This window comes from Miniopterus schreibersii (assembly GCF_964146895.1).
Source record: "Miniopterus schreibersii genome assembly, chromosome: X".
NCBI classification, from domain to species: Eukaryota; Metazoa; Chordata; class Mammalia; order Chiroptera; family Miniopteridae; genus Miniopterus; species Miniopterus schreibersii.
This window is the reverse complement of record NC_138104.1, coordinates 22,249,762-22,274,634: the sequence shown is the minus strand read 5'-3', so window position 1 is coordinate 22,274,634 and position 24,873 is coordinate 22,249,762. Positions and strand designations below refer to the sequence as shown.

Sequence of the window (24,873 nt, the reverse complement as noted above, 5' to 3'; positions counted from 1 at the left end):
TTGGTATCTGTTTTAGATTTATTATAATTAAAATGCATTTATAGCTTTCTTAAGTTCAATGACAGAGAAACAAGCACTTTCTTCTTGGGCCAGAATCTTGCTTTGCTTCCCAAACGGTAATAGTACTGGAGCTGTGGACTTTATAATTTGGTGTTTATACTGTTCTGCATTGAGCAACACGATGAAGAGGAGAAAACTACATTTGATTGTACTTTAAATTAAGAATTAAGTGTTTTCTTCTCTGTTGGAGAATGCTGGGGTCTAGACAGAATCATTTTCCCTCTAGCCTGTGGGCCACCTATGACTGCCAATCCTACCTTGTACTTACAAGGCCTTGGCAGGGAGAACCTGCAAAGAAATGGGAGATTACATCTCATGAATCAGATTCAGGCTGAGCTCTACTGCATAGTCTGCAAAGTCAATCTTTCCTGCTCCTGCTCCACAAGCACCCTCTCTATGCCCTTGACAAGTTATTTAACCCCTCTCAGCCTCAGTCTCTTACCTGTCAAATTGGGATACAAATCATAACTACATATTAGTATTCTGTCTATAGAATGGATTTTATGTAGCTCTACTAATGGATGAAAGGACAGGTATTGGAGTCAGAAAGGCCCTGCAATTTAAATTACAAGCTGATTGCCAACAGCTATCTCACTTTGGGCACGTTATTTAACTTTTCTGGACCTCTTTTTCCTCATTTAGAAAAATAAGAGTAAGAATAGTACCCAATTCATAGCATTATGATAATTAAACGAGAATAATACATATAAAAATCTGGTACAAAATAGGTGTTCAATAAGTGATAGTAACTATTTTATTACATAAGTACAAAGCCTTATTAAGATAATACAATGAGACAGGCTTTGAAATGAACCATAACTGAGTTTCAGTCATAAACCTAAACTAGCTGTGTGTCCTTAGGCAAGTCACTCAACTCTAAACTTCAGTTTCTTCATCTGAAAAATGGATATAACAATAATACTGATATAATAGGGATTTTGTGAGGACTAAATGAAGTGTAAAGTATATAAGACACCTAGCACAATAAATAGTAGTATACTATTTTTATGTTATTTTTCCAAAATGATGGCAACCATGTTTTTTTATATAAAAAGTGGAGCATGGGGTCTTCCAGTGGGGCAAATATTTGAAATCAGGAATAATTCCAGATGTATGACCCCTGTACAGAAGTCATTGAGAGCCTTGGAATCAAAGCCCTCATTCGAGCTTGAGGAAGGAGTAGAGGAGCATGTACTGAGGTAAAGGAAATGGGAAAGGGAGACAGGGAGATAGAGAAATGGGCTACAGCCCATACCAGAGTGGACACCCTCACCATAAGCATAAGGAAGAGGTGAAGGTGGCCTCACCTTCAGTCTCAGGGATCCAATTACTATGAGGTGAGTAGCTCAGATAAAAATCCCTCCAGGTTATTTATCTGCCATGGAGATACTGATTATGGGGGTCAGACCATGGGATCAGTAATGATTGAAATGGACAGATCATCTTTCAGTTTTACACAGAGATAGCCTGGGTCTAGCTTATTCATTACAGTCTGTCTGAATCTGTTGGAAAATAAAGAAACCTCCCTGGCCAGGTGGCTCAGTTGGTTGAAGCATCATCTCGTGCACCAAAGGGTGTGGGCTAGATTCCCAGTCAGGGCAGATATCCAGGTTTCGGGTTTGATTCCTGGTCGGGGCGAGTACAGGAGGCAACCAATTGAAGTTTCTCACATCTATGTTTCTCTCTCTCTCCCTTCCTCTCTCTCTCAAATCAATAAAAATATATCCTCAGGTCAAGATTTTTTTTTTTTAAATTTAAAAAGAAGGTAAAGAAACCCCTACATTTCAGTGAAAATTTTCAAAAGTCGGTAGAATTGTGCAATGCAGGAAACTTGTCTTCAGCCTCTCTCCTCTCGGCCCCACAATCACTTCCTCCTCTTGTTCCTCCCTTCCCCTAGCATTCCTCACTCAAAAGTCTTTCTCCTAATTTCCCCTCAGATAGAATTGAAATTAATTTAGAGAATTATTTTCCTTTTTCTCAGGAATCAAAATTTTCATTATACTAAAGCGATAATGTTTTAGTAGTTAGAGTTCAACTTAGTTTAATATGTAGGAGAATACATTGATGGGCTTCTCTGCCATTGAAACCACATCATGAACCCTATTTCCAAATACTAGTGTTTAATGATTTCTTAAACTCTTGTAATTTAAAATGAATAATTTGTTTCTTACTTAGGAAATCGCTCTGGTAGGAAATTGTTCTGGTACTACTATTGTTTTTTTTCCTATTGTGTCACAATGGTTTTTCCTTTCTTTATTAAATTTTATAAAAGCAAATTATAATGGCTCTGATGAAAGAGATCACTTTGAAAGCTTGTTTTGTAATCTAGAATGCTAAACAAGGCCTGCTGTGTACTCACCTAACATCAGTAGATGGCAGCAAACACTCTCTTATGAAGAGTTATGGGTGTTGAGATGCTGTTTTATTTGAATAGCAGTTAAACTCAAAAGCAGTTTCTAATCCAAATAACTGTCTTTTAGTAATCCTTGTGAAAGGATTTATTTCCAGTTTATTTTACCATGCATACCATGGAAATAAAGGCTGAATAATTTACTACCATAAAACCTCAATAACTGAACCCTGCCAATTGGAATTGGTTATAATTTAAAAAGTGTCTTGGGCTGAAGCTTATTTGCTTTTGTTCAGTCTATGGAAAAGGATTTGTTTAGCAACTTAATAGTATAACTTTCTTAGAAGACTAGAAATTGCTTAAAAGAACTATGGTTTCATGTGACTTTAAAATTGTTATTTCATTAAAAGAAGAATAGTAGTAGTAGTAATAGTAGTAGTAGTAGTCCAGGCCCTTACCCATTAATAGCTTACTTGGATAAAGATAGTGCTCAATGGTGTAGAAATCTGTAAGACAATTTTTAAAATGAAATAACAACTCATAAAGAAGGGAGGGTCAGAGGCATCCAAATAAATGACTCCCTTTAAAGTAGTCTCCTTGAGAAGCTGTACCCTTATTCTCATAATGCTATGGCCCAGAATTTTTCTGCACCTCTTTGAGTACTGCATTGAAGAGTCAAATGTCACTTCCTCTGGATTTATTCTGAATGGGGGAAAACATTCATCCTCTGAGTGGTAGATTTGATATTTTGAAATAATAAAACCAATATTTTTTCCAAATTCAAACATGATAAATTAATGATTTTCTTGTGCAGCTTATTAACTTACTCCACAAAGTTTGGAGCAATCTATAGACACAGAAAGTACATTAGTGGATGCCTAGGAATCAGTTGGAAAGCTGAGGGGGGATGAAAAGTGACTGATAACAGGTACAAGGTTTCTTTTTTGTATGATGAAAATGTTCTAACATTTAGTAAATTTGTACCTCTAAAAATTTACTAAAAGCTATTGAATTGTGCTCTTTAAATGGATGAACTTTATGCTATGGAAATCATAGCTTAGTAAAGCTGTTAAAGGCGTTTGGAGTGCTAGTAGCATCCTAGGTTCAGGGGTGTATTTTTTTAAAGTATGAGTTGCATCACTTTATGATTAAACTTTGTTCGCACCCTCATCCCCATTTCTGCTAGCACAGTACTGATTTCAGAGTAATTGCTTAATAATTATTTGTTCAGCATAATTGAAAGTAGTATAATGCTCAATTTTATTTTATTTCAGAGAAGATAGTGATTTTTATTAAAAAATGTTTACAGTCTTGGCTGGCAGCTCAATGGTTAGAGCATCAGCCTGCAGACTAAAGGGTCTGGGGTTTGATTCTGGTCAAGGGCACATACCTGGGTTGCATATTCATTCCCTAGCCTGATTGGGGCATGTGCTGGAGGCAACCAATTGATGTGTCTCTTTCACATGGATGTTTATCTCTTTCTCTCTCTTCCTCCCTTACACTCTCTCTGAAAAGCAATGGGAAAAAAAAATCTTTGGGTGAGGATTTAAAAAAATAATGTGTACAAGTTCTTAGATGTTTTTTATCTCCTAATCTACAGTATCATTTTATGGGTACTTTTAACAAATGTTGAGTTATAACCAGTCATTTATGTTTCCCAAACATCATCAATTTTTATTACAAACAGCATGGGTTATTACTAGTACTTAAATTAATATATTACTATTTGTTAATTTAATAAAATGTATCATTATCCATGTAAGTTATAGAAATAACTCAGGAATGTTGTTCTAATGTTTTTTCATTAACTCTGGCATCTTAATTTTTAGTAATACATAAAGGGAAATCAATCAGTTTTAACCTCACTCTCTCTCTCTCCTCCCCACCCTTACTCAGGAAGCATTGTGAGTGTTGGTGATCCAAAGAAAAAATACACAAGATTTGAAAAAATTGGTCAAGGGTAAGTGATTGTTATTTGAACTATCAAAACATACATATCAAAGATATACATTAAAATTCAATAACAGCTTGGATTTCTGGTAAATTATGTTTCTTATTTTCTGGGTTATATTCATATTTTCATCCTCAGTGTTGACTTTTCTGGTTGGCTGTTAATTAATCAAGGAACATATCCTGCTGGAATCTTCACTATTGTTGGGCTGACACTATTTTTAGGGACATTTTGATTCCATATAATTAGATGATTCAAACTGATTTCTCTAGAAAAGCAGTAGGGTTATTAGAAACCTCATGTTTGTATGAAACATCCTTTATCCCTGTCCCCCTACACCTGTATGAATGTTATGCTTAAGATCCTATTTCTTTGTCAAACTGAAAAGTGACAGAGTGAGGGTAAGGAAAGTCCTTACTGAATGATACAGAGGTGGGTAGAGTTGAATATGTGAGTAAAGAGAAAACTGATCAATAATCCCTAAAAGAGATGGTCCCTGCTGTTTCAGTTCACTTCTTCTGGGCATGGCTTTCAAACTTCTTAAGAGATTAGATCTGATTAGCTGGGTAAGCATGACCCAGTTAAGAAGTATTTCCAGGTCCAAACACCTCAGAAGCCACCAAGTCATCCTATAAGAGTCTACTGATACTCTGGGTGAGACGTTTGCATGATGGTCAGCATCCCCTGGCCTGGCTAACTGTGTGCCTGTAGCAGCCTCACCTATTATGCTCATTAAGAATAAATATTCCCAGGCTTCACTGTCAGAAACTTGTTTCAGAAGTATGGAATGGGAAACAGGAAGCTGAATTTTGGAAAAGTTCTTTAAATAATCCTGACCATTAGTTAGACATGCAAACCACGGGGCTAGATCATTCACCAGAGCTAAAAGTAAGAGTTACCAGTTCAACAAGTCAGCTGTAATTAGGTATGTCTCTCAGGCCTCAATGTGAAACTAAGTGGAAGGGCTTGAGTAGGCAAGTGTTTGAAACAGGGAAAAGTCTTGTTTAAAGAGAAATGAAGTGATCTTAAGGGCTGTACTTAAATAGAGAATGGGACAAGATATTTAGGTGCACCAATTACTATATGCCAGGATCCAATATAGCACCTCAGAGGTCTCCTGGATGAGAAAAGGGACTGGGAAGGAAGAGATACATCTAATGTGCCTGCAAAATTGTGCTAACCCCTCAGCCAATAGAGTTTGTTTTTGGATAAGGGAATGTAGGAGTTTTTTCAAGTACTTCACTGTTTTTCCTAAGATTCTTAGGTTCAGAAAATTATATATTGTATATAAGCTTGACTATTTTTCATGATTTTTATATTTTATTTATTTCTTCCCCCTAGCTTTTGTAGTAAAGTTTCTTTTGAAATTGCCAAGTTATCTTGGGAAATAAGAGAAGCAATCATTACATTTTGGCTAGAGGATAAGAGGCGCATATCTTACCCCCTTACTTTGGGGATTATGATTTGTGGGAATCAAGGTAAGAAGACCCTGAGAGGGAGGCAGAAACTCAGGGAGAAATATATAGCCAACCTTTTCCCAGTAGAAACCATAATGGTGCTGCATATTTAGGAGGCTAAAATATATACCTATTTGTGTTTTTGCTTCTTTTTTTGTCATTTGATATCACTGGTATACTTTTTTTTTTTTTTGTCTGCTAGAAACTTGTATTAATTTGTTCCAAAATATTGGAACTAAGGGGCAGTACACAACATAATGACACTGTATTCATATCAAATAAAAGTACAGATAACATTTCTGGGTTACATAATACTGGCAACACTGCACAATCAAACCATGGGTTAAAAAACAAGAGTGGTATGAGAGCTGGGCATATTTTATAGAGTAATAACAGCAGCATTGTCCTTTTCATTGAAACAGACCTAATTCCAAATTACCTATATGTAGTTTATGAAAATAGTGTGTTTTAAAATCTTTTTTGTTCAAATGTAGTTGAAAAATACAAAAGTCACCATTAATGAGGAATATATTAGAAACCCACTGATAAGTGCCTCAAAAGAATAGAAAGTTATGCATTTAACTACTTTGTACCTGTCAGACATCTCACCAACATTTTGCCATCTTAAAACTCAATAAGAATACTGCCTTTTCACAAATTATTCAAACCCAAACTTGCATAGAATTGCATAGAATTGTTAGATTATATTTTAAAAACATGACAGATACTTCCATGTAGGTGTTTAATGCTACTGACCTCATTGGCAAGCCCTGATGATTTGAGAACTTCCTTTTCTACAATAAAGGTTCATTCAGAGGTGATAGCTTCTGATATCTTTCCTATGAACATGTGATTTTACATCAGAAATATGGCTTTTGGTATAACAACTTCCAAGACAAAATATTTACTCATGTTTATCACTCTGTCACTCTGACAGACTTTGCCTTGGTAAAACCCCCTGATACGTAAATACAATTTGAATCCAAAATAAATATTAAATATTTATAAACTTGACTCCTGTATAAATTACGTAGTGTCCAATGAGTTGTAGAGTCTTGCTGAAGGCGTTGCTTCCTGTTGCCTTCTTAGGGATTTTCCTCTGTGAAAAGTCAGATTAAAATGAACCTAATGCTGAAATGTTTTCCCCACTCAAAAACACGAACTCTCAGGTCATGATATTTGACTCCAAATCATTATATTCAGAGGGTTTTCTAAAACGAGGTCTGACTTCACAGGAGATTGCCCCCATCGGATATCACTGGTATTCTTACTTGTTCATTTTAAAAAGTGTTTTGTGGTCTATAGGGGTTCTCTATCACTTAACCAATCAAAGAGTATGTCTGCCCATTTCTCAGTGCTGTCCAATAGAACTTTCTGTGATGATGAAGATGTAATATAACTGTGCAATCTTATATGGTAGCCACTAGCATGTGTGGCTATACAGCACTTGAAATATGTCTAGTGCAAATGATAAACTATTTATTTGAATTAATTTATTTTTCAGAGCACGCAGGGATGGGTATTGATGGTATGAGTTCTCAAGAACTTAAAGTGTACTATGATAAGTGCTTGACAGAGGGCTACATAGGGTGCAAGGAGAATATCAAGACAAGCCTACTCAACTCACCCAGCAGGGCTGGCTTTTATAGCCATTATTTCCCACTTAAAGATTTCCTTCTTAACCTCTGGTGGAATGGTAAAACAACTTACATAAGGAAGCCATACCTTCTCATGTTCATGTTACTTTATTTATGCCCAAAATGTAAACTCCAAAAGGCAGATTGTAAAAACACACTATTATGTAATAAGGGGGTTTGGAAAGTAAAAGTTGGCTTTTAGGTTTTATTTTAATCAGGTTAGGCCTTTGGTGGAGCTAACAATAGGAAAGAATACACCATCCACAGAGAAGTAATGTTCCAGAGCTTTGCTGTCAAATATGGTAACCATGTGGCTATTGAGCCCTTCAAATGTGGATAGTCCAAATTGAGATAATTTATAAGTATAAAATATGCACCTGATTTTAAAAAGAATGAAAAGGGATATAAAAATTTTGGTTATATATTGGTTATATATTGAAATGAGATTTTATGTACATTGTTTAATTTCATCTCTTAAACTTTAAAAATATAACTCAGAAATTTGAAAATATGACTGACATATTTCTAATGGACAGCACTGCTCTAGTTGTAGGTTTAAATATGGGAGTTGTTTATTTATTCATGAAGTAGATATTTTAGAATTGTTTTGGGGGGAGTGGGGAGTAAAAGATGTTATAATTTTGTTTTGATTATGCATTCCTACTAAGACCCAATTGAGCCCAAAATAGCATTGAATTTAAAAAAGGAAAAAAGTAAGTGATGGTTTCAAATATCTCCCAGATACCATGTAATGAAGCAAGACTGATTTCTCCAACAACAATGATCTTTGCATACCAAAGAGTTTTCCCCTCCTGGCTGTTATTTATGCTTCTGACCTCTAAAGATGCAAAAGGAAAGTTCTCTTTTTCTGCATACCTTTGTGAAGCCTTTATAATCTAAAATGAAAAAATAAAAAATAAAGCAGAAATCCTGCTTACCACTGCAGAAAGGTCTGTTTTAAATTTCCAAGGAGTTCATAATTTTTTTAAATTAATTTTTAGAGAGAGGAAGGGAGAGAGGACACAGAGAGAGAGACATTGATTGTTGTTTAACATATTTATGTGTTCATTGGTATGTGCCCTGACCAGGGATCAAACCTACAACCTTGGCATTTTGGGACAGCACTCTAACCAACTGAGCTACCTGGCCATGGCACAGGTTCATCATTTTAAAGAATAATGAAACCACAGATAGTTCACCTATAGGCCCAATTCAACTTTTAAGTAAGTCCGTAGAAGGTAGGAAGTCTACTTTATTTCTCATTTTGTCTCCTTTAGTGTGTAGCACAGTGCTTTTACATTTAGTAGGCCCCCCAAAAAAATTTTGTACAATTTTGGTCCACAGCAATAGTTTACTTTGCCAAGGTCAAAGACCTACAGAACTTCCCCGTCTGCCTCCCCATCTCTCTGGATGTGTTTTTGCCTCAATAAATATTTGTTGAACTAATGAGAATGTTTGTCTTTATAGCTCTCCCTTTCCTCTGTACCTATGTTTCATACATACATACCTTGTTCTTTCTGTATCTGTGTCTCTGTTTTTTTCTCAAGTTGTCTTCATTTCTGTTTCTCATATTGACTTGATTAACCGTACTACATCTAATTCTTTATCTTTTGGGTATATTTGTGTGTGCTACACATCTGTCTTTTTTATTCTTCTTCACCTTCCACTGTCAATTTTCACACACACACACACACACACACACACACACACACACACACACAACCAAAATGGTCATAATATAAATCAAGATGCATTTTAAATTGTGGTCAAGATAAAACCTATTAACTTAAATCTATTTATTTAATGTAATTTTATCATTTATTTATTTTACTAAATTTTTATTTTTAGGTTTTTTGTTCTCTGTTCTTAATTTTTTTAAAAAATGATCGAAATATTGATTTATTTCTATGTAGACCAAAAAAACTATTTAAATTATTTTTCTTTTTACTTAAATTGCTCTCAATAGATTTTTTCATGAATTATTGGCCTAAGAGCTGTGGGGACAAAGAAGAGGGATAAATCATTTATAGCCAGGGTGGGGGTCTGATAAAGAATTCTTAGAGGAAAGTGCATTTAAATAGTGACTTGAGAAGCTGTAGGATTTATCAAGTAGGGATTATGGGAAGTTTCATTTGAAGGAACTCAAATGAACTCTTGCTTCAGATTGTAGGTCTCATTCACTTTGGTATTCCTAGGGCCTGCAACAGTGTCTGGCATAGAGTAAAATAGTCAGCAAGTATTTGATGAATGCATATCAAAAAGACCAGAAGAATTAATTCCATGACTGACTTGTTCACATCAGTATCCAAAGAAATCCATACATTGCATTTATTTGTGTCACTTACATCTCTGTACTCTAAAGCAGTCTCCCTTCTTTTTCCACTACCATTGACTTGTTGAAGAAACTAGTCATTGTCTTGTAGAATGTACAACATTCTGGATTTGTCTACTAGTTTCATTTGATGTCATTTAATCTGTTCCTTTATTTCCTGTATTTCTTCTAAATGGAAATTAAGTCTAGAAGCTTAATAAAGTTCATCAATAAAGTTTGGCAAGATTTCTTCATTAGATGATGCTATATGTTTCATACTATATTATATCAAGAGGCACACAGCATCTGATTGTCCCATATTTTAAGGATAAATAGATTGATCAGAAAATTCAATGGGAAACTGTCCCCTCCAATTTAAAGTTCATGATTAGCCTTTCATCTACCAAATCAATTACCCAAATCAATTATTTCATTAGGGATTACAAAATAGTGATTTAAAAAAAACTATCATACCTTCCATGCTAACTAGCTAGGATACTTTTTTTGAAAAGAATTTTACCTCATCAGCTAGTGGTCTTCAGTTATTCTGAAATGTAGGTCATACAGGGAAATCAAGATAAATGCTTAAATTTTAATTGTTAATTTTCAGTGTAAAGAGTTGCTACTCAAATACTTCCAAAAGTGTCCAATGAGAGGTGTTTTGATTTTTTTTAGTGGGAGGAAGTATTATCTTTTATTTTAAAAAATAGCTTTATAAACTCATGGTTTTTTATATTTTTAATTTGTTTCATTCAATTGCATTCATTATTGTTTTTGATGGTCTAACTGTCCTGGGGCAATGCAATCCCTTTTCATAGAATTCATTTTGAAAGTGACCTGTAAAAACTTGTCTATGACATCTAACACTTGCAGTTATGAGGTCATACCTTCAGAAAAAAATTTATTTACATCCTTTTACTCCAATTCTGACAGGTAACTTTCTATGAGCATCCAAAACCAGCATTGATTGAGAATATTTCAAACTAATGTGTCTTTCTCAAATAGTACTTTATGGATAAAAATAAATGAATATAGAGAATTACCACATTACATGAGAGATTTTATAAGGATTTGAATATAAGGCAATTATTTTTTCCTGAGGAAAAAAAATTAGGAAAAAAACCTTTGTATTTGAGCATTTATGGTCCATTTGTCTGTGTATATGATAGGTATGTTTTTAACACAAGTGGTAACAAATTATTTATCTCCTTTTCTGTTACACGATTCTGTCTTAAGGGTTCCATGTCAGTACCTTATTTTTAACAGATGCAGTGTTTTGTCATTTGCATGTACCATAATTTATTTAATCAGGCCCCCATTGATACGCATTTAGTTTGTTTCAAATGTGTTGCTATTATAAACAAGGCTTTGGTGAAGATTCTTACAAATGAGTTATTTGATATATATGCAAAGTTATCACTAAAATAAACTCCTGAAAGTTTAATTATTACATGAAAGGATATGTGCATTTTTAATTACCAAGTTGTCCTTCATTCAAGTTGTTCCATTTAACACTCCCACCAACAAGGTATGAGAATGCCTGTTTGTCCACACCTTGCCAACACGGCTATATTCATTTATTTGGGATTATAGAACTATAATAAAAACACACCCCCATACTGATTTTCAAAAGGGAAAAAATGTTTAAAAAAGGAACTCTAACAAGAAATGATATGGCAAAACAAAGGCTATCCTGAAGAATCCATTGGCTAATATGGTCCATGTCTATATAATGCCAAAGTATCTTTGTTGCATATCTCATCTCTTTGTAGATTAGACCAGCCATGCAGCTAAATTTGTCAGGAAGTGACAATGGAAGCACCTTTTGAAATCATTGTTCTCCTATGTATAAAGATATATATTTGGCCAAAGGAATTTTGTCAAACATCTGGATCCTTGCCAGTTGTATAATTATATAGAATTATAATATGATCAACCCATCAACGATTGCAATCAAACTTTTTTGGCAAGCCATCAATTCCTTTCTCTCTAAATTAGTTTTAGTTTTAAGGCTTGAGAAAGGAAATATATTATGTTAGGTATTTTTCAAACTTTGCTACTCAATGAGGAGGAGCCCTCTTCTTTGTGCTCTAACATGAAGTTCCCATATTGAAGTTGAATAGTTTTGAAATTTGTTTCTTAAATGACTTAATGAATAACAGTTTCTTTAAAGAACCTGGCAAAGCAGAGTATAGCATGAACTCAGAGATAAGTGCTAATAATAAAACCTATGACTTGTTTTTCTTTGTTTAAGAAACCATGGACAAGAGCAGAAGTGGTGTTCAGTGTGTTTACAGAAGTGATTCTTTGCATAGATCCACCCACCCAAAAAGTATTTACTTCCTCATTGGATCTATTTTGGGACATACACTGCTATGAAGCACTAAATAAATGTAGTCTGAGCTTTATAATAGGCTTTGTGATGAAGGATATTGGAAATAGATTAGCATTTGTGAAGAAAAATGTTTATGGAGCAATGGAAGATGCCCTTTGTTCTCTTAAATGCACTGAGTTGTGTGCTGTCTCTTGTAAAGAAAGATGGTGCCACTCAGTCAACCACCATTAGCAGAGTGTTCACTTTAAGTGGATTTTTCCAGCCACAGTAATGAGCTTCTTTTAAGCCACCTGCCCCCCTTTCCTGTCTATGCCCTATTGAAACCAATGGTGCACACTGTGAAACAGCTGCTTAAACTTAATGTTGGAGTGAGTAGTTGAGAGTCATCAGGCCTTTCCAGGGATTAAGCCCTGTAACTGTGACCTCATTATCACTGGACTATAACACACTGAGTTCCTTGGCTCCACACCCATAATGTGTTACAGCTCTATTTAAATTTAAATGACCATGAATACTCTGGGGAAAGTCATACCTTAGCTGAAGAACAAAAAATTCCCTATTCAGATTTATAATCATTGTAATTACTATACCACCTGGCCTTGGCTACATTCTGTGTACTTAGAAAGGGACTGAGTTGACATGATTTTTACATAATTTTTTTAATTTAGTGGCACATTTTCGAGAGGCAAATCACACAAAAGAAAACACTGCGAAACTCTCTGAATGTTATTGCATGTAATGGTAACACTGTTCATCTTCATTTCTGAGCCTTAAAGGGCATATATCTCAGCAAAACAAGTAAATGTATAGTAGGTGGTACTGGACAATATGATATCTATATATTTTTTTATGTCCAAGTGTACTAATATACCAAGACAACCTCTAGATAAGAGCCTGAAAGTAGTAACTGTATCTTAAATACTCATCAGAAGATAAAGTCCACTTCTAAGAACTAATCCTAGTCCTGGGCCACTCTTGCCACATGACCAAATTTTGAGTCAGAAAACAGAAAAACAGTCTTGTATAGTTATGCTAAAGGACTAAAATGTATCATGTCCAGGGACAAATTAAATGACTTACAAGGGGCATGTGGACTAAGTGAGCAGAAAATTAGAGATGAGAAATGCATGTGTGAGCAAAAGTAGGTTTACAGTTGTTCATACAATAAAATAATAATACATAATAATACAAGAATAAACTGTGTTTTGCATACTCATAGCTGTAAACCTACTTTTGCTCATCCCTCTATTTTAGGGAGGCAGTTTAGCATAGTAGATACAAACATGAACTTTGGGAAGTACCACACTTGCACTTAGCATTGATATAAAAATGCTAAATATAATAGATCATGATGGTTAAGAGCATGGGCAGTGAAGTCAAACTAATATATTTTTTTTAGCTTAGTTGCTGACTAACTGTGTAAGCTTGGACAAGCTGTTTACTATTTCCCAGTTTTAGTTTTCTGTAAAATGAAGATGCTAGAACTTGCCTCAAAGGGTTGTACAGGGTGAGCATTAAGTGAGATCATTCATCCATCTACAGAGCGCAGGCAGAAAGTAGGGATCAATAAGTGATACAGCCTTTTCTAGCAGCAGCAGCAGAAATAAGAGTAGATGTAAAAAATAACCATCTTAAATGTGTGTTAAATCCCTGACTTGAATTCATTAACATCAGATTTATACTTGTAAAACCTTAAATGTGAAGATTGCCCTATCCTTTTGGCTCCCTCACTCTTATTCCCAGGAGGCTCTCCTTGGATCCCATTGAGCTCTCTAGTCGTCTTGCCCTTTTCTTTTTCACCCAGTCCATGAGCTTCTTACTAGCCTTATTTTCCTGCCCTTTCTTTCTTCCTCTAATCCATTTCTATGCAGAATCAGAGTGATTTATCTAAATTATAATTCCTACCATGTTACTGCTTTGGCAACCATTCATGATCATGGATTGACATTGGATCTTAGGAGAAAACATTAAAATCTGATGAAGATTGCTGATAATTAAACTGACTTGTCTTGGGAAAAAAAGATAGAAATAGTGAATTGTGTGTTTCTAGACCCTTTAGGATAGATGCCAATGTTTTCATTTGAGTTAAGTACTTGGCCAGGTCAAGGAAAAACTGTTGGTAAAACATTTAATGCCAAGAACCCAGCAGTACACATCACATTATAATTGATGATGAACCCTAATGGTTGAATAATTACTTGATTTAATATTCTTGAACCATAGTATAAGTTAACCGAAAATCTTTTGCTCAAAGTTAGGAAACTTTTGTTACTTACTAGCTGTGTCATCTTAGATTATCTCTTTTTCCTTGAGTCCTGATAATGCTTGATTTCTTTATACCATCTGAATGGTTAGGTCTTTTAATAAGTAAACAAAACCCTATCATAAACAAATGTTCTCCCTATAGCAATCTGGTTTCAATATAATTGGAAAGGAGAGACAATAAGAATGAATGTAATTAAATGGCATACATATCAAATTGTAGTCTGTGGGTCATGATGAAGATAGATGATGAAGATTATGATGATGATGATGATAATCATGATGATGTTGATGATGGTAGTGATGTTTGCTAATATTTATTGGCAATTACTACATGCCAGGACTGGTTTTAAACACTGTATACATTTGATCCTTTAATCCTGACTCACAGAGAGGTAAAATTACTTACCCAGGGTCACACAAATAGGAACTGGTAGGATTTGAACCTGGGGAAACTTGAGTAGATGAAGGTGAGGACTCTTGTTCTTAACCCATCAGTGAGCAAAGAGAATGCTTTAATAGATTAATAAGAGAAGGAGAGAGATTCACATTTATATCAGTTGGAATATGGAAAAACATCAGAACTAAGGTGCAGAGAGGTTATTTAGAGGTGCTAAGATGGAGCTGGAGACAGGGCACTAAATTTTACTCTGTAGATTAGTACCTGAGTGTATGTGCATTTGAGCTAAGAATTCTACAAAGACTGGAAGTTGGGCCAACATGTAAATTATTGGTCAGAACAGTGAATTCCAGATTCCTAACAATATGTTTGGTGTGGGGGTTGGGTGTGGGAAGTGGAGTGGAGGACGACATCACCATTTTAAAATTGGAGACAAGAGTTGGAGGGACCCGGCCTAGCATGGCTCAGCGGTTGAGCATCGACCTAGGATCCAGGCGATCTGGGTTCGATTCCCGGTCAGGGCACATGCCCAGGTTGTGGGCTGCAGCCGATCAATGACTCTCTCATTATTGATGTTTCTATCTCTCTATCCCTCTCCTTTCCTCTCTCTGAAATCAATAAAGATATATTTTTTTAAAAAAAGAGTTGGAGGGAAGTGGAAAATGGCTCCCACTAGGCAATTACATGTGTGCAGTAAGGTGAGGAAAGAAGAAGTGAGGAGTAAAGCTCATTTTTGAGTTAAAAACTGATTCTTAGAGTTTCAGGGTGTTAAAAACCTCTGTGGGTTAGGGATTTTCAGTAATTCTATACCACAGAATGCCATAAAAACCAAGATATTGGGATTCCAAGGTAAGAACTCTAAGAATTTTAAAACAGTAAAGTGCTAAGGGAGGTGGGGGGAGCAAAACCCCAAGGATTTGAAAGGTAAAGGTCTGGAGATGTTAAACGCTAATCCCACTTACACTCCAAGTAAATCACAATTTTAGCCCATAGGACAGTAGAAATGGGTTTAGGGAGTGGAGGATGGGGTGGCGAAGAAGGGGAAGGCCACTTGGGCAGGAATTTGGGGCCTTCTTCCTTAGGCTCTAACTGGAACAGCTCCATTTTATATTGAGGATTTCTGTACATGATGAAGATTTATTCATTTGATAAAAGCATTCCAAACTTAAAGAAAAAGACACAACCACTTTAGTAAGAAAAAAAGGACATGGAACCTCTCAAAAATATTCTCGTAGTCCTTGTCCTTTTTGAAAATAGTGATGGACACTAGCAATGTTTTGACTGGAAGAATGGGAAGTGCCAACTAACAACAGCAAATCAGTCATCCTCTACTGTGAATCCAATAACAGCAGCAGCAACAATGACAATAATAGCAGTTACCATATTAAGCATCACCTTCTGATCTGGGCACAGGGCTAAATGCTTATGCAAATTTTGCCATTTAATTCTCTGTAGTTCCATGAGATAAATGCTTTTATAATCTAATTTTGCAGATATCTTTTTTTTTCTTTTTTTTCTTTTTTTCTTTTGCATTTCAAGGAATTGAGCAAGTGGTCTACATGTATAGGAATAAACCAAGTAAAGGCATTTTTAAATTTCATTCTGTGTATAGATTTAAGTAGCTGATCAGGGCTTAAGCAGCTAAAATACACACTAGGTTGAGGTGACTTATTCCTTTAAACTCAGACAATTCTGAGGTTGGAAGGGCAAATCACAAACTAGCCCCTAAAATCAGGAAGCTCTGATAATTTTCTTTCCAAGAGGTAAGTTTTATGTAGATTTAAGTAAAAGAAGAAATGTTTTCATCACAGAAATGCAAGGTTTTATTGCAATTACATGTTTGCTTGAAAAGACTTTTATTAATTTGTTTATTCAACAAATATTTATTGAACACCATCTATGTGTTCTGAGCCCAGAATTTCAAACATAAAATTTTGGGATCAACTTGTTTAATATAATTCTCAAAGCTAAGGAATTTCTGAAATTACCAAATCCTAGTTTAGAGAGCACTTATTGATCAAGTGTGACTTCTCAGTCTAATTTCAATAGATATTTAAATACCCATGAAGAGTGACAAGAACAGTGCAGTTTATAGATTCTAGATCATGGAATTAAAGAACCTTAAAAATAAAGTTACCCATTTTCTATATTTTGCAGCGCAGAGAGTCAGACAGGCTTAGATTGTAAACTCTATAACCTTAGACAGATTTCTTAACCTCTCTGAGCCTCAGATTCCTTATCTATAACATGAGGATAATAGCACTTGCCTTATAGAAATATGGTAAGGATTATGTAAGATAATTTATGTAAAGTTCTTAGTCCAGTGTCTGACACACACAACATGTTCAATATATGTTTATTGTTATGTGACCACTACTTTCCAAGTGAGGGGACTGAAACACAAACAGGGGAAGTTACTAGCCCAAGGTCAGACAGCTTGTTAATATTAGGGCAAATATTAGCACTCAAATCTCTATTAGTACTCAAATATTCCTTATAACTACACCACCTATTTTATTCCTTAGGAGGAGGTAATGAAACTTCCTAGGACTGTAATAACTATTTTAGCTCATCCAGAGAGAAGAATGACAAGGAAATGGCTGACATAACCAGAGAATTCCTGGACTCAAAAAACAAAACAGCAAGGGATAAATAGAGAACAAATGAGAACAAATACCAGAAAGTTTAGACAGCAATGTTAAAGCATTACTGTTCCTGGTGAATCACAGAACTGATCTTTTATTCACCATAGACATTTCTACAAAAATGACTAGGTTTTTCCTTTTTCCTGAAGATGGAGGTGGGGAGGTGGTTCAGAATGCATAAGTGTTTCACAAAATGTTACCATGAATCCATTTTTACTAGACAACTAGTATTTGCAAAGCAAAGGAACCCTGTAATTGGAGGTAGAATGGAATCATGAGTACCACCAAGAGTTAAGAAATGATAGATTTTAAAAGGATAGTGGAGTGGAGTGTAACCTCACAGTAGAAACTGTTGAGAAATTTAGCAGAAAGAAAAGAAAGATTCAACAGTAAAGCCATATTGTTATTGGTTTGTGTAGCTACAGTATAGGTAAGTACAGCACTGAGAGTGATTGATTTGTTAGATGAAGATATGCTTAAGAATTAAAAATATATTTTAAAAGCCTCCTTGTTTATAAGCTAAGAGAAATGATTAATTTACAGTTGGCTAAGCAAAAAAAATGATATTTTTTCCCCTAAACTAGACTTCAGTTTAATTAGAGAACAGCAGTGTTGGTTGTTGCAACACCCAAGAACTATTTAAAATGTTCCAGGAGATTCCTAAAAGGAGCAAGGTCATTTTGCTCAGTTTATTACTGTGTAGTGCCATGGCATACAGAAGTCCAACTGGAGTTCCTGGCCCACCAAAAGGGATATGTCATGATTATTTCAGGTGCAATTACTATACAAAACAGTTGTTACTTTTTACTTCATCCTTTAATGTTGAGTTTGATGATATTCTTCTCCTAAAAATAATTACATTTATTTCAAAGAAAATATACTGTTAGCACTTTGATTTTGTTTTGATTGCTTATTCAGTTGACAATTTTCACTTTCACAGGGCATCGGGTACTGTTTATACAGCACTGGACATTGCAACAGGACAAGAGGTAAGGGTTAACATTCAATCCTGATTTTTATTTTCCTTTATTCGTATTGATCAAATTTCTTCTTTGATGGTACCTACACTTGAACAAAAAAAAGAGTACCACTGGGTATTAGAGGTTTTTTTATTGGTGTCCAAAGTATCTGAAGTGGATAGTTTACTCATGATTAATCAGAGAAAAGGGAAATGGGTTTTCGGCACTGAGAAAAAGTTTAGTAAGGTAAAGAATTTGTATACCCCAAAACATGGATGTTTGTTTTTAGTCTAATAATTATAATTCATTCTTATATTTTAATCATCATTCAGGTGGCCATAAAGCAGATGAATCTTCAACAGCAGCCCAAAAAGGAATTAATTATTAATGAAATTCTGGTCATGAGGGAAAATAAGAACCCCAATATTGTTAATTATTTAGATAGGTAAGTGTTTTCTTTAATTGTGTGCTTGTTTTCTTTATGGGATGTCATTTTCTTAGCAAATTTTTTTATTTAGGATCTATTCATTTAGCATCCATTCCATAGATATTTCTCAAATGTTACAAAACAGAGTATCAGATCTATTGTTAAACTTGCATCCACTTATCTTTGTCCACCCATCAAACATTTGAAGACACATTTTATGGTCTTGCTTTTAAACATGAGTAGTTTGTGTAATTTCCTTTTGAGGATCATGGGTTTCGTGTTGGCAGGAAATAACCTATTGCATATAGGAGAGGGCTGTGGTGTGTTAAACATTTCATCAAGTGTTTGTTTGAAGCTAGTGCAGTCTCTGGGTGTCTAAGTGAGGAAGGCTGCCTACAATGGCCCTGCTTTAATGGGCCCTTTGCGATTAACTGACAGCGAGGCCTAGGGAATTGAGACTTTAATCTCAAACCTTTTTCCTAGACCGGGTAATTAATGTCTCTTTCATCAGTGGTATGAGCAGTGGGTTATAAATAGGCATTTACAGACAACACCAGCTCTTCACTTGTGGTTAACATCTGTCTCATTCAATTTCAATAAGTGTTTGTTTAGCACTACTGTGCTGTGCACTCTGGGGGGTACAGAGGAAATAACACTAGGTCTACAACCTTAGTGAGCTTAAGATCTTGCTTTCTGTGTTTTGTGCCAGGTAGACCAGTGGTACAGAAGGAGAGGAAAGAGAAACAAAAAAAGGAGGGTCAAATTTTACAGGAGGAATCAGCGTTTCATAAAGTGTCATGACTGCCTTTTATCAGAACTGAGACCTCAGTACAGTAAATCCATTGCAAACATGAATCTCTTTGATTTAGTGACTACTTGAAAACATTTCAGTAGTCAATTCAGTAGAATGGAAAATAATGCCAAGATCTAAATAAATATCCTATAAATCTGTATGCCATGGGCCAGTTCAGTACAAGAAGTCAACATTGTGGCTTGAGTTATCCAAAAGGGATCCTGTTCATTGAAACTAACTTTCCAGAAAGGATCCTGTTCATTGAAACTAACGTTTACAAGGAATGTAGCAATCAGTTACCAGAGGCCTCCTTGTTCTTTTTCTTTCCTCCGTAGTGCACAGTCATATCTGATGATCATTTGATTTCCATGCATATTCTCTTCTAATGTTAAGGAAGTGTCTCATTATCACCATCACTGATATTCTCTTCTTGTCATGTAATATGACCAAATGCAGAGAGAATGACTGCAAATTGCCTTTTTAATAGGAATATGGGAGGGTCCCCACTCTCTTAGGCCTGAGTCAAAGTATTTTTCTTCTCTTGTTATAGTTACTTAGTGGGTGATGAACTATGGGTAGTCATGGAATATTTGGCTGGTGGCTCTTTGACTGATGTGGTCACAGAAACCTGTATGGATGAAGGACAGATAGCAGCTGTCTGCAGAGAGGTAAGAAAATAGGGCGTTTCTAGCTGATGAGAAGACCAAAATTGTCAGTTCTTTCTTTACCTCTGATTATTCAGAATGTTTATAACATCAAAGTAATAATAGCACATTTTTTCTACTAAAAAATAATTGGAGAAACTAAATTCAGTTTAAATCCTAATGTAATAGCACTCCTCTTCTCCTCCTTCCCCAACCCCTTGTTTGTTTTAGTTACTTTACTATGGATTTTTTTGAGTTCCATTATGCCATCCACAGGGTACCATACTTAAGCCTGCGTGGTTTTAAGTCTCAGTGAACATGGAAAATAGTCATGTTGGCAAGGAACTTCTTTCTGATTTGAACGAATTTTTACATGGTAGTTATTTTGTCTTGGATGTGCAATGTGAGCTATGTAAAAATACAGACTATATTATAATTCCATCATTTTCTAGAAGGTAATTTAACTGAGGTCCTCATCCCTGAGAGTAGTTACTTTCACAGTACAATTTGGGCATCCCTCATAGCCCTCTAATGTGTCGAAGTGTCTACTTTTTTCCCAATAATAGTGTCATAATACCTATTTTCAAGCTAAACCAAGGATATTTTATTATATTATTTTTCAATATTAAAAAACACTCTTCATTGGAATTTTATCTTGGACATTACCATTTACTACATTCATTGTAGGGAGATCTACTATATATACAATTAGGAACTCTGACCCACTGAAACTTGAAAACCAATGACAGATAAAACAAAACCAAATAATTTCAGCTCATCTTTATTTTATTTTAAATTGTTCACTTAAATTTTTCCTTCCTTGTTCTCCTCTCACTCTCATATCCTCTTCCCCAAACATGCAAACTTATCCACTAAACACATATATTTTCTATTCATGCAAAGGGTCAAAGTTTTAAAATGTAGGGGTATATTCAACCCTGAGACTGTTATTTCCATCTTCTAGTATTACAGTGCAAAACCATTTCCAAACAAGTACCTATTGTTACTTCACAGTGGTCCCCAAACCTGGCTGTCCATCAGAAATAGCTCGGGGCACTTGTTTAAATGCAGATTCCTGTGTTTCACTCCATATCTACTGAATCAATTCATACCATGGAAGCAGAAGCTTACTTCATCTGTTTAAGACCTAGGTGATATTCTCTAGATAACTAGGTCAAAGCATGATTATATTGATTGGTTAGTTTGGATGTATTAATGAGTTACTGCTACTTATCATACCATCACTCTTCATGTCCTAATCTGACTCAGGAGCTTTCATATGTATTATGCTGAATTGCATCACTGATGTAAATGGTAATGTGATTTCAAACTGGTGTCAAAGCACTCAGTAATCTATTTCACTTGACAATATAAAATTATACTCCTGCCAAAATTTATCTAGATTAAACTCAAGTTTTAAAAATTATTTGTGATCTAATTAGAACTTTCTTTTCCTGATTCAATAGTGCCTCCAAGCTTTGGATTTCTTGCACTCAAACCAAGTGATCCATAGAGACATAAAGAGTGACAATATTCTTCTTGGGATGGATGGCTCGGTTAAATTGAGTAGGTATTTTGGTTCTGATGGTGTTTAAGAGAGTATCGGAGGATTTATGCTCTTTTACTCTCTATCTTGAGAATAAAATAGCTATTAAAAGTGATTGGTTTGCAAGCATTTAAAGCCCAGTTTGAAGTACATAATTTTAACACTGTGTTCCTATAGATTATCACCAGATTTGGAGGGGGGTAATATTTCAAAATTTCTAGTAACTTTTATCTACTGAATGACACATACTTAATTAGAAGACTGAAAGATTTTGTAAGTTGGAGGGAACCAGACTGAGGTCTAGTAAAAATGACATCACATCAGTCAGTTATTTCAAACTCTTTTAAAATCAGGACCAGCTGAGAGATCAGGTAACAAAAGGATATGAGCTAGGCAGTTGTGGAAGCTCAGTGTCTAACATAGGAAAGCACAGCCGTATCTGAAAGTAACCTATTGTAAAAGAAAAATAATTTGAGCTGATTTTAAATGACTTTTCTCTTCTGCAGCTGATTTTGGGTTTTGTGCCCAGATCACCCCTGAGCAAAGTAAACGAAGCACTATGGTGGGAACTCCCTATTGGATGGCACCTGAGGTGGTAACTCGAAAAGCTTATGGTCCGAAAGTTGATATTTGGTCTCTGGGGATTATGGCAATTGAAATGGTGGAAGGTGAACCCCCTTACCTTAATGAAAATCCACTCAGGGTAAGTCTAAAGAAAATTCTGGTTTTCATCCTCAGGTAAGGGAAAAGGCAAATTGTCATTTCTTGTCTTCACCAAAAGTGACCAGAATGACCTCTTTCCTCAGACATGTGACATAGAAGCTCCAAGTTACAATTTTCAAAATTACTATCAGTTATTTTTGGTTTCTCTTAAGATGTCTCAACAGTTTTTTTCCAGTGCTTTGTTACCAGTATTTCTAATTGCAGGGGTCCTTAAAATGTTTTAGTATAGCTGTCTGCTGTTGAAAAAGCTTTTTTTTTTTTTTTTTTAAAGTAAGCTGTGGGAAGAAAGTAGTTTTATCACATGCTATGATTAAATGATCTATCTAAGAAACACTTGCTTTATAATTACTTTAACAAAGTAAATAAGTGCATTTCCATTCAGCTATATTTTAAATTAGATTTTGTTTCATTATTAGTAATGATTTATTGAGCAACAACAGCTTGGTAGATATTGAATGGGACACAGGATAGACACAGTGCCAGCCTGATGAAATCACAAACTTAATTAGACTGTCAAGTAGAAAATGAGTGGAAATAGTGTTGGGTAACTCGGTCTGTTACTGCAGAATTAGAAGTTTGATCCTTATGTGGTCTGGTTACGATGCAAAGAGAAAAGCTCCATTTCATAGCTTGACACTACCATCTTTATTCAGATATGCTATTGATCATGAGAGAAAAAAGCAAAGGAAAATGAAAGAAATACTTGCTCAGAACAGAAGTCAACCAGTAGCTGTTTTGTTGTATGTATAACCTAAGGGTGAGCCAGAAGCTGTGTTGTATATATAAAGGTCATCACACTATTGAAAAAAGAAAATACGCACAGATTCAAATTTTACTCACAAAATGTATGCAGAGTGTATTTACTAGACCTACAATGCCAAAGGCATCTTGAAAACTGTTTCCATCATCACCACTAAGAGTCTAAAATGTTATTTTACCCTTAGTATACAAAACCATTGTCCTTATAAATGATTAAGTGTTTACACATTAAGCTTATAAAATCCATGTTTGAGCCAAATATATGTGGATTTCTACACATGTAAAGAAACCTACAAACTAATTGCTTTTGCAGTTGAGCATTTTGTAATTGAGAGCTGCATTCCTTATGTACGGAGAGGGAGAGAGGGAAAGCCTCCCCCCCACTCCTCCTAATTCCTCTCTGCTACTTGTCCTCTTGTACTAGTCCCTTCACTAACTAATTAGAAAACAACAGATAGGAGTGGATGCCCTAATGAATGCTATGGGCTATTGCTCTGGTCTCATGAAACAATCTGGAAGTGAGATATGCACATTGATTAGCTGCCTTCAGGGCTGAGTAGAAAAGAAGGGGCATTTTCCCACCATTTGTGGGTCAACCTTCCATGAATTTAATCAAGCCTACCCTGACCTGGGCTTGATTATCCTGGGCACATCAGGATAATTACTTGGGCTTGTCCTTATTGTTTAACCTCCCTTGCCCATTAAGAAATAGCAGTGAAAAAAACACATCAGGCCTCTTGTTTCCATGGATTTCCTTCTCTAAGTCTTTGGAGTTTGGAGGCACTGAACAGGATTATGGCTGTTTTGCTTTCTGCCTTCTAATGAGTAATTTACAATCTGAAAAATTTAAGGATTAAATAAGTGACTCTATAAAGCAACTGGCCTCAGTAATGTGTTTATTACCTTCTTCAGTTCCCCAATTACAATTGATCTTTCTCTCGCTAAGCCATTAACTTTTAGGGAAAAAAAAAGGAAACAAGTTTTAATCTTTATAGGCATCTTCTAGCCTGGGATTAGAACTCATAATTAACTGCTTATCTCTTAGAATCCACAGCCTTGTATCTAAACAGTACTTTCAGATTAACAAGACACCAGGTTCAGTAAGCCTACATTAAGGCTATATAACAAAAAGACCTGTCAGAAAGACCACCCTGTTGAAGTCCACTGATAAAGATGTACTCTAACTTTGCTCATTACTCTCCATGTGTGATAAACCTCCAATGAAACAATCAACAAATCCATATTGAGCCAGTCCTTTATCTCTCTGCTAGGCACCACAAGTACTTTCTTAGTTTTGATTTCAAATATGTTGTCCTTGTGTACTCTAATGGAAATCACAATGTCTCAGGCTATATGCCCTTATTTGGGATTTTAAAAGTGTAGTCACTGAAACCGTGGAGAGGTTAGAGAGGAAAACATAACATGAGCTTGTAGGAAGCCAATATTTTCTTGGATACTAGTCACCAGGCCATGTGTGGGGAAGTAGAAAGTCACACAGCTTCAGGACAAGTATAAAGGAGAAATAGGTTAGACCTTCTTTCTTTAAAATCCTTTCAATACTACCACCTATCCAGCACTTTGTGCTTTGAGGAGGAAAAACGAAGTAAGTGGAAG

The 24,873-nt window shown here is 35.4% G+C and overlaps 1 protein-coding gene across 6 annotated transcripts in view; it reads left to right on the top strand.

Annotated features, from left to right (window-relative positions):
* PAK3 (p21 (RAC1) activated kinase 3) overlaps positions 1-24,873 on the top strand; it is a 259,546-nt gene that overhangs the window by 209,459 nt on the left and 25,214 nt on the right. For all 6 annotated transcript variants that reach the window (XM_081125247.1, XM_081125244.1, XM_081125248.1 and 3 more), the window contains 6 exons: positions 4,307-4,370; positions 18,349-18,397; positions 18,700-18,812; positions 20,138-20,255; positions 21,698-21,797; positions 22,284-22,480. In XM_081125247.1, coding sequence (XP_080981373.1) covers positions 4,307-4,370; positions 18,349-18,397; positions 18,700-18,812; positions 20,138-20,255; positions 21,698-21,797; positions 22,284-22,480 — 641 coding nt within the window. The remainder of the gene's footprint in view (positions 1-4,306; positions 4,371-18,348; positions 18,398-18,699; positions 18,813-20,137; positions 20,256-21,697; positions 21,798-22,283; positions 22,481-24,873) is intronic.